Source organism: Chiloscyllium plagiosum, chromosome 18 (genome assembly GCF_004010195.1).
Source record: "Chiloscyllium plagiosum isolate BGI_BamShark_2017 chromosome 18, ASM401019v2, whole genome shotgun sequence".
In the NCBI taxonomy this organism is placed as follows: domain Eukaryota; kingdom Metazoa; phylum Chordata; class Chondrichthyes; order Orectolobiformes; family Hemiscylliidae; genus Chiloscyllium; species Chiloscyllium plagiosum.
In genome coordinates this window covers 27,853,562-27,864,711 of record NC_057727.1, presented here as the reverse complement: position 1 = coordinate 27,864,711, position 11,150 = coordinate 27,853,562, and the positions used below count along the sequence as shown (strand labels likewise).

Here is an 11,150-nt window from a genome sequence, read left to right as displayed (position 1 = left end):
CTTCACCTCTCCCCTCCCCTGCTCCTCCTCCGCATCCGCCTCACCTCTCCCGTCCCCTGCTCCCTTCCCCCCATCTCTGTAGGAATCAATTAGAAAGCGACAACATATTTTCTTTTTAATTAATTTTAATTTTGAATCTGTTTCACTTACTGGTATAGGAATTTAGGCCTACCCAGTATCCTATGACTGTGATCCCTAGCCTGGACTCCCTCACCATCATCCTTCTTGTGTTTATCCTGTTTAGTCCCGGCAGAGTTTTATCGACTTCTGTGAGATCCCTCTCATAAACCCCTGTGAATATAATCTTAACCAATCTGGTCTCTCTTCATCTTTTAGACTTGCCAATCCAGGAATAAGATAAAACAATGACTGCAGATGCTGGAAACCAGGAATAAAGGCAGAGAGCCTGAAGGGTGGAGAGATAAGCTAGAGCAGGGTGGGGGTGGGGAGAAACTAGCATAGAGTACAATAAGTGAGTGGGGAAGGGAATGAAGGTGATAGTCAATGAAGAGGGTGGAGTGGATAGGTGGAAAAGAAGATAGGCAGGTAGGTCAAGTCATGGGGACAGTGCTGAGCTGGAAGTTTGGACCTAGGGTGAGGTGGGGGAAGGGGAAATGAGGAAACTGTTGAAGTCCACATTGATGCCCTGGGATTGAAGTAAGGAATAAGTCTGGTAAACCTTTGTTGCATTCTCTCCATAGCCAGAACATTGTTCCTTATATAAGGAAACCGAAACTGCAAACAGTCCTCCAGGTATAGTCTCACCAAGAACCCTGTACAATTGCAGTAAGATGTCGCTGCTCCTGTAGTTGATTCCTCTCATTATGAAAGCCAATGTACCATTTGCTGCATTCACCACGTGCTGCACCTGCATACTTGTTTTCTCTTTACTTCTGGTTCCGTTAACTATCCGTTAATCCAGAAGAATTGTTCCAGAGTCAAAAGAATTAGAATTTTAATTTTACAGGGTATAATGCTTTAATGTAATTTTGTATTGAGAAAGCTCATACAGACATTATTTACAATTTTAACATTGGTTGTAATGGAGGGATCTGATCACTTAATGTTATTTCACTTGATGTTAGACTTTTCAGAACTGAAACATTATGCAAGATCTAAATGTCCTTGCCTTCTGAAAGTTATGAAGGAAATTCGGAAACTAAGCCTGTAATCTCTGTAGTTCAGATATCTAAAATGGTGATTTGATTGATTTTCTTTCAGTATTTTGAAAGGAGTTGTGGAGGGGATAGAACTTGATTTTGTGGGCTCAGCAGAAGTATTCCTGCTGTTTTCCTGGACTGTTGTTTGAGCAGTCTCTGAAGGGCACTGTTTACACACAGCTCTGTTGCACCTGAAATTGACAATCAAATTGCTAATATTAGAATAAGAACAAAGAACAATACAGAATCAGGCCCCTCGGCCCTCCAAGCCTGCTCCATCACATTTTGCCTTTCCGTACTAAAACTATCTTCACTTACAGGATCCATATCCCTCTATTCTCTTCCTAATCATGGATTTGTCCAGGTAATTCTTGAATGCTGCTAATGTGTCTGCTTCTACCACCTCTGGCAACACATTCCAGGTACGCGCCACACATCTCTTTTAAACTTTCCCATCTCTTGCATCTTGAACCTGTGTCCCTAGTAATTGACCATTCCACATTGGGAAAAAGCCTAATTCGTTCCACTCTATACATGCTGTTGATAATCTTACAAACTTCTATTAGATTGTCTCTCAACCTCCTGCATATCAGTGAAAACAAACCCAGTCAGCCAACCTTTCTTCATCGATAAATAGATCTCTACAGAGCGGAAAGAGTCCATTCAGTCGGTCGAGTCTGCACCAACCCTCCAAAGTGCATCCTACCCAGGCCCACACTTTATCCCGGTAACTCTGCATTTCCCATTGACTAATTGACCTACCCTACGCATCCCTAGACACTGGACAATTTACAATGACCAATCCACCAAATCTGCACATCTTTGAACTATAGGTAGAAATTGGAGTATCTTACAGAAACCCACACGGACATGGAGTACATGCAAGCTCCACACAGATAGTCACAAAAGGCAGGAATCCAGCCTGGGTGACTGGTATGAGAGGCAGAAGTGCTAATGAGTAAGCCACTGTGCCACCATGTATTACTGGCAATGAACCCTGAATGACAAACTTTTTTAGATTAGATTAGATTACATTACATTACAGTGTAGAAACAGGCCCTTCGGCCCAACAAGTCCACACTGACCCGCCGAAGCGAAACCCACCCATACCCCTACATTTACCCCTTACCTAACACTACGGGCAATTTAGCATGGCCAATTCACCTGACCCTGCACATCTTTTGGACTGTGGGAGGAAACCGGAGCACCCGGAGGAAACCCACGCAGACACGGGGAGAACGTGCAAACTCCACACAGTCAGTCGCCTGAGGCGGGAATTGAACCCGGGTCTCAGGCGCTGTGAGGCAGCAGTGCTAACCACTGTGCCACCGTGCCGCCCACTTAAACCAACCCTGTCTGTCCTAGGAAGGTAGGATGGCTGCTTGCCCATTTAATGGTCTACATTAGATGCCCTTCACAATCAGCTGAATATTCAGTGTGCCCTCCTAATATTTGTTGTGGCTTGAACTGGGAAACCATAGATGAAAGTCACCCCAATTGTGTCAGAACTTGCTGGAAGAATTTTTTTTATTACAGTGAGGGTGGAATAAAAATGAAAGTACAAATTTTAATATTTGTTGCATTCAAATGCTATGACAATGAGAGGAAGTGAGGAAATGTTTCTTGACATATAATTTAATATGTTTTTATAAACAGCTGCCAGATCTTAGCTGTGGAATATGTTTTACATATGATCTGACACTAATTAACAGAAAATATCTTAACAAAATAGAGTCATTGAGTCAAAGAGTAATACAGTACAGAAGAGACGTTTCAGTCCAACTTATCTGTGCTAACCAGATGTCTCAATATCATCTAGTCCCATTTGACATGCCTCTAAATCCTCTGATCTTACACCCATTCCAAAACCTTTTAAATGCTGTAATTGTATCTGCCTCCAATACTTCCTCTGGCAGATTGTTCCATACATGCAGCAATCTCTGCGTGATAAAGTTAACCCTCTGGCCCTTTTTGAACAGGTTGTGAATGGAAAATATTTTATAATGGAGCTCGTATAATCATATGACACTTAGAGTCATAGATGTATAGCATGGAAGCAGACCCTTCCGTTCAACTCATCCATGCCGACCACCCGGCCCATATCTCTCCAAACCCTTCCTATTCATATACCCATCCAAATGCCTCTTAAATGTTGCAATTGCACTAGCCTCCACCACGCCCTCTGGCAACTCATTCCATACACTTACTGTGTGAAAAAGTTGCCCCTTAGGTCTCTTTCATATCTTTTCCCTCTCACCCCAACCTATGCTCTTTAGTTCCGGACTCCTCCACCCCAGGGAAGAGACTTTGTCTATTTACATTATCCATGCCCCTCATGATTTTATAAACCTCTATAAGGTCGCCGTCTCAGCCTCCAACACTCCAGGCAAAACCTATTCAACTTCTCCCTATAGCTCACCCTGGCAACATCCTTGTAAATCTTTTCTGAACTCTTCCAAGTTTCAGAACATCCTTCCAGTAGGAAGGAGACCAGGATGCACGCAATATTCTAAAAGTGGCCTAACCAATGTCTTGTATAGCCACGACATGACCTCCCAACTCCTGTACTCAATACTGTGCCCAATAAAGAAAAGCATACCAAACGCCTTCTTCACTTTCCAATCTACCTGCGACTCCACTTTCAAGAAGCTATGAACCTGAACTCCAAGGTATCTTTGTTCAGCAACACTCCCTAGAACCTTACCATTTAGTGTATAAGTCCTGCTAGGATTTGCTTTCCCAAAATGCTACACCTCGCATTTATCTAAAATAAACTCCATCTGCCACTTCTCTGCCCATTGGCCTATCTGATCAAGATCCCGTTTTAATCTGAGGTAACCTTCTTTGCTGTCCACTACATCTCTAATTTTGGTGCCATCTGCAAACTTACTAACTATACTTCTTAAGCATCCTTCATCAGACTAGGAATTTAAAATCATTTAATGTACAGTTATGAATTTTTTTGTGTCTGTTGCAGGAAAGAGCTGCAAAGATGCTCTGAAAAATGGTAGGCTATATTTTACAAATGAAGGAGATCTCTTGTTAAAGCAGATTATTATTTATTTGACAAAACAGAGCCTCCTGTTCTGAACAGTGGAGAATATGACAGGTGAAGATACATCAATTTTGTATTCTTTTTGTCCATCTTGTTTTATTGTTCAGATTTTTTTGTGTTATTGCACTATATGTACAAGTGAATATAAACTCCACTGAAAACTCATATGCAGATGAATCATTACATTAAACAAATTGAAATAAAATATATTAAAAAGACATTTATTGTTTTGAGTTTGATTTATTGTTGTCACATGTATAAAGAAACAATGAAAAGCATTGTTTTGATGCTATACAAGCAGATTGTACTGTACAAAGTGCATCAGTGTAGCAGGACAGAATGTAGAATATAGTGTTATGGCTGCAGAGAAGGTGCAGAGGAAGAGATCAAAATTAGCATTTGAGCTCATTCAAAAGTCTGATAACAGCGGGGAAGAAACTGTTCTTGAATCTCTTTGTACGTGTATTCAAACTTACATCTTCTGCCTGACGGAAGAAAGTAGAAGAGAGTTTCACTGGGGTAGGAGGTGCCCTTAATTATGTTGGTTGCTTTCCTGAGGCAGTACTGGGAAGAATGGGAAGAGTCAATAGATGGAAGGCTGGTTTCCTTAATGGACTGGGCTGTGTTCACAACCCTCTGTAGTTTCTTATGGTCTTGGACAGATCAGCTCCTGTACCACGCTGTGATGCGTCCAGATAGGATGCTTTCTATGGCGTATCTGTAAGAAATGATAACAGTCTTGTGGACATGCTGAATTTTCTTGGCCTATGAGGGAGGTAGAGGCGTTGTGCTTTCTTGACCATCGTATTGGTATGGGTGGACCGTTGGTGATCATCACTCCCAGCAACTTGATGCTCTCGACCATCTCCGTCTTGGTACTGTTGATGCCAATATTGTTTTAAATAGTTAAAGTTGAGTGCTATTTCACAAGTCATTATTTCCTGTGTTGTAACCTTTGCAGGCGCCCAATGGAGTCCAGTTGTGTGTCTCATCTTATTTGTGTACTCAAAAGTTATGCTCAGCTCCATCTGCATGACAACTAAACTATTGAAAATTTAATAAATTGTTCTGATGAATATTTAAACAGAAACATTGTGATATTTCTTCATTGAATGAAATCCAACTCAATTTAATCAAATTTTGGATTATGAATAAAGGGGAATATTTGCAGGCACTCAATTTATTACTTGTGAAAGAACTCAATTCGAAGGCAATTGTTCACCATGCAAGCTTGGATGCTGAATAGGGCACATCAAAACCACCATATAGGCTACTGACTACCCTGTTTAGATAACTCCTTCCTGCGTATCACACAAATTCACCAAATGCCCTTGCATAGTCACTTTTGGTCCTGAAATGTGCCCATACTATCATAGATTTTAGAAGGGTAAGATATCTCAAATGCTTGAGCAATTGTTTCATGCTGTACTGTGCAGTAGAACTCAAGTGGTATTCACCATTAATAGGATGCTGCTGTCAAGCCAAAAGGACATTCTGCCTATTACAAATGAATCATGTGGCTTGTGAATTTCTGTGCTAATGTGTGATGCCATGTATAGACTATATGTCCCAAAGACAGCAGATCATATTAAACAACATTTTCCTTCTGCTCTTCACAATAAGGTAGTATCAACTGTCCTAAATCAGCCTACACTTGCAAAGCTCTCAACATAGTGTCCAATGTTAGATGTGATTCTGCAGTTGCATAACATTTACTGAATAATCCTGAATGTACAATAATTTACAGGGACAATCAAGTTAGGAATGTCGGTCAGGCTTGCACTTATACATAATAGAAGCTACACATACTAATACACATGTCCCTGTTTTTTACAAACAAAAGGAACATATACATGCATGGCACCTGTTAAAACTTAACTGAATAAGTGCCATTTGCTGATTAATCTTAAAAGGCACTGCTTTGTTTAATTAGAGTCTGGTATGAAATCTAAGCAAAGTCTGGCAGTTCAGTCCATCATTAACCGTTGCATGATCCATGGCAATGCCTCCACCTGTCACAGCCCACTTGCTATCTATCAGTCTTCTCTTGTACTGTATGAATGTTTATGCTTTATTGGTATTCCTGTGATTTATGTTGATAAGTGTAAGACCAAAACTTCAACAAAATGAGATTTTCAGCAATGCTGTAATTCTGAACTATCCACTTTTTTTTATTCTATTGATAAATAATCTGTCAAGTTTCCATTGTATTTTAACAGTTACAAAACTGTAAAATGGAAAGGCACAATCGCACAGCCACTCTTCTTGATGTTTCTTTGTCACAAAATGGTGAAGAAAGCTGTAATAATTTCTATACAGCATTAAAACTGTATGATTCATATCTGTGCCAACAACTTCCAAGCCAAAGAAAGACCAGTAAATCCCTTAATAGTGGAGAAGTAGTAATTTATTTTTAATGCATTCTTTGTGGCTGTGATTTATTGTGGTATTGTTATCTGTTATATTTGAAAATTGTGGGGATTGAAAATAAACTATTTATTGCTCGTTCAATGTCACTGCAGATAATAAGTTTAACTATGCCAATTAGCTGAAATCGAAAAAAATGTTAACCTTCACATAAATAAGGGACTAGAGTTTGTACTTTGTTTGGAAGTTTGTAACTTCATTGTAGTTTGACATAATGTCTACATATTTATAACAACCATGCTGATTACTCCTTTGCTTTGTCTATTTTGTCAAAAAGGATATGGTAGACTCTCTCATAGGTTTTTCAGTCTGTCGCATCAATTCATAATTGGGATTTCCACAAAGCATGCGTTAGAACATTGCCTTAATGCTGATTTTCAGTGCAAAAAGTAAATTCACAATTAAATAATTTGTGCCATTTGTTGTGCCTTGTCTTTCATAGATCCTTTTATGCATTGATTCCTCTGCCCACAATTTTAAATCCATGGATTAGCGTGGTCCTTCTTCCTGTCGAGGACAAGAGGATCCTGCATTTATACAAGTTCTAAACTTAAATTTATGCTCAAAATGTTAGGAGCAGTGGGACCATATACCATCATATTTTTGTGCTTCATACTGATATCTTTGTTAGCTTTCTGTCACTCAGACTTACTGTATGCTTTTTTGCATCCTCTCTTATTTATGAAAAAATTATGTAAAACATTTAGAGTTTCCATAATTGGATTTCTTAAATGTGCTCTGCATAATGTACATAAGGGAGTGTTTGACACTGCCTTAATTTAATTTTAATACATAAAAATGGATTTAAACAAGGAGAATGCTCTAAGTCATATGGTTTCGTTCAAACCACAATAGTTTCCACTGCGTTTTAAATTCTGGCGTATGTTAATGGGATTGGTAGAAAGATTTAGCCAGCCAACCAGCCAGCAAGTTCAATGTGAAAACTGTTATAAAGTTTGGCTTAACTTACTGGTATTGCTGTTTTGAGAAATTCCAAGTCATTTTGTCATGTTCATAAGATGTAGGAGCAGGAGTAGCCCATTCGGCCCATTCAACCTGTTCTGCCAGTCAATGAGATGATGGCTGATCCAATAATGTTCTAGTTTCCTGGCATTTCCCAAAAGCCTTTGATTCCCTTAGTGATTAAAAATCTGCCTATGTCAACCTTGGGTATACTTAACATTTCAGCCTCGATAGCCATCTACCGTAAATTCCACTACCCTCTAAGACAACAAATTCTTCCTCATCTCTGAAGATTATTGCCTGTAGTTCTAAACTCTCCCACAAAGAGAAGCAATCTTTCCATTTCTAATTTATGAAGCTCCCTAAGATTTTTGCATGTTTTGCATATTTGCATTGCATTAGTCAAATCTTGATGCTTTTATAGGTTGTCTTATTTTGTCAATTGCTGCCTAATTGACTCTTAATTAGTTACATAGCATTACATTCATTGCTCCAGTTATGGGCACAGCACCTTTGGATTACTCATCATTTTAATACTTTAACATTATTTTAGAAGGAGTTGGTGGCAGAATGATAATGTCACTGGACAAGTAATCCAGCTCATGCTCCAGGATTTGGTTTCAAATCCTATCATGGCAGCAGGTGGAATTTAAACTTCAGTTATAATTCTGAAATTGAAAATAATTCTTACTAATTTTAACCATGAAACTGAAATGCACTATCGCAAAAACTTACCTGCTTCCCTCAGGGAAGGAAATCTGCAGTCATTACTTGATCTGACCAACATGGCACTCCAGACCCATGTGGTTCATTCTCAATTACCCTTATAGATAACCTAGCAAGCCAATCACTTCAGGGATAATTAGGGATTGGCAACAAATGCTGGCCTTGCTGGAGATAGTCGCATCTTATGAAAGAATACAAAAGGCAATTGTCGCAGGGCTATATCCAATTATTTTTCAAAATCTATTATTGTATCAGTTTGATAAATTGGTCAAATCACTGTGAAGAAGAGGTCTCACCATTGAACTCATAGACCTCCTCAGTTTTCCAAAGCTAAATAACATAGTTAGAATCAATCCAGATCATTATAATTGCCTTTCTGTCTCACAATACTGTTCAGAATTCAAATCTCTTTGACCTGGACAAATATGATTGGTGTGGGCATTTGGTATGTTACACAGATTTGGGGCTCTTACAAAGTAAGGCAAATGAGTTCTTAATCTGCTCTTGCCAGTGTCTCAGTGGCTATTTCTGCTCTCACTGTTGAAGTAGACAAATATATTATTCTCCAGAACAAAACAAGACTGAGTATCCTATGAATGCCATATCTAGCTGGTGCAAAGTGTCAACTGCCTGGCCAAAGTTGGTGCTGCAGGATTTAAAATAGCCTGCACGACAGATGAAAAGAACTTTAATATTGTATATTTTCCTATTAGCCTTCCTCTCTATCTCATTTCCTCTGCATCTTCCCAAACTTCTCTCAGCCTTCCCATCACTTCTAGGCAAAAAAAAAATTATTTCAAAAATATACTTTATTCATAAAATATTTTGATGATCTGTACAATTGGTCATGCCATACATCCGTAAACATTCCATTTCTTGGTAAACAGAGACAGAGTAATCATTCATATATACAGGCCTGTAAGATTATGTATTTAGCTGAGGCATCAGCAAAGCCCAAATGACTGCGTGGGCCCCCTGTTCTTCTTAGGCAGGCAGATGTTACACAGTGGTCTTTCCCCACCACGCCTTGGCGGCAGCTGCCCCAAGCTTCAGCGTGTCCCTCAACATGTAGTCCTGGACCTTGGAATGTGCCAGTCTGCAACATTCAGTCAGGGTCGACTCCTTCAGCTGGAAGATCAACAGGTTTTGGACCACCCAGAGAACGTCCTTCACCGAGTTGATGATCCTCCAGGCACAGTTGATGTTCGTCTCGGTGTGCGTCCCGGGGAACAGACCGTACAGCACGGAGTCCTGCGTCAACGGCGCTGCTCGGGACAAACCTCGACAAACACCACTGCATTCCTCTCCAGACTTCTTCTGCATAGGCACATTCCAGAAGGAGGTGTGTGACAGTCTCATTCCCCTCCGCAGCCGCTTCGAGGGCAGCGTGCAGTGAGGCTTAGAGTCAAAAATAGTCTGGTTCATGGTGCAGCCTCCCAGTCCTGCCTGTTGTCCCAGTCCAGCTGAGGCTTAGGTCTCCCCCCTCACCTCCCTTCCTCAGTCGTGCTGATTATGTCAGAGGGCATGGAATGCCGGTAATGCCATTGGTGCAGGCACAAACATTACCTGTGGCCTGACCTGTTATGGCAGTGACATCACTGGCTGCATCTGAGCATGTTCAGTGGCCATATTGCATGATGAATAATCACTCTGTGATGATAAATAAAATGTGTTAATTTGCCAATCAACATTTTCAAGAGAGAAACAGAAAATATTAAGAAGATAAATTCATTGGATGATACTTCATGGCCGTCCCCTGGAGTGCTTGGGTTATTGGGAATAGGTCTGTTCAGACATTTTAAAATGTACTTACTAAAGACAGTGAATATAACATTGTTCCCCTCTGGGTCTCCTCAACTTGAAATGTCAAATTAAATGTATTTGAATGATAACATTTGTTGGTAATATGTTGCTACATGTAACTCATTGTCCTTTATTTAGACATCTATAGTAAAAAGTTAAAAGATAATCATTTACACTTTACAAATGACGGGTATCTCAGTGACGGAAACTTGCTTCAGGTGATAAATGAACTTCAAAACCAGAAACCATCAGTACTTAATAGATCCGAGGCTGAGAAGGTATAAAACTTTTCTTAACTAATGGTCTTTTTTGACTAGTATATTTCCTATATTACTGGTCACAGAAGGTAAGGAGATACAATGTTCTTAAAGAGAGGAACACTACACTTTCATTTCTCTCCTCCTTGCTCAGTAATCCAGTTACTCAACTCTCTGCGCTCTTGCCCTATACTCAATGTAAGCCAAATTGCCTAGCACGGGTGTGAGCCAGTACCTGAAAGTTGGTAAAGTAAGCAATTAAAAAGAAATCTCAGCCTGAAAAGCCATATATGCCTTTATAGAAGATGGGTGAATGGACATCAGCAGCTTGCTCAGCATTAAGGCGAGGAGTGTTATATCTGTTCATTAAAACATAGGAGAAAGTGAGGACTGCAGATGCTGGAGACCAGAGTTGAAACGTGTGGTGCTGGAAAAGCGCAGCAGGCCAGGCAGCATCCGAGGAGCAGGAGAATCGACGTTTCGGGGATAAGCCCTTCTTATGCCCGAAACGTCGATTCTCCTGCTCCTCGGATGCTGCCTGGCCTGCTGCGCTTTTCCAGCACCCTAATTAAAACATAGTCCAAATACAGGTGGACTAGGTTTTTGATCAGTTTGATCATTGGATTAAAGGCAGACAGAATGAAAAATTGCTACCCCAATTCCATGTAGGTGGGTATAACTGGTGGGAGAAATGCAATATGGACTAAGCATTGTCATATACAAGTTCCAGAAGAAAGAAAATGGAATTTCTGGTGGCAT

At 40.1% G+C, this 11,150-nt stretch overlaps 1 protein-coding gene across 10 annotated transcripts in view; it reads left to right on the top strand.

The window, feature by feature from the left end:
- The window catches only part of card19 (caspase recruitment domain family, member 19), a 70,202-nt gene extending 65,776 nt beyond the window's left edge, over window positions 1-4,426 (top strand). For 5 of the 10 annotated variants that reach the window (XM_043708034.1, XM_043708035.1, XM_043708037.1 and 2 more), the window contains 2 exons: window positions 702-753; window positions 4,138-4,425. In XM_043708034.1, the coding sequence (XP_043563969.1) occupies window positions 702-753; window positions 4,138-4,250 (165 nt within the window). In that variant the 3' untranslated portion in view covers window positions 4,251-4,425. Of the gene's footprint in view, window positions 1-701; window positions 754-4,137 lie in introns of those variants that run through there. The other 5 variants (XM_043708028.1, XM_043708031.1, XM_043708029.1 and 2 more) reach the window with 4 other exon arrangements.
- Window positions 4,427-11,150: the final 6,724 nt, after the last annotated feature.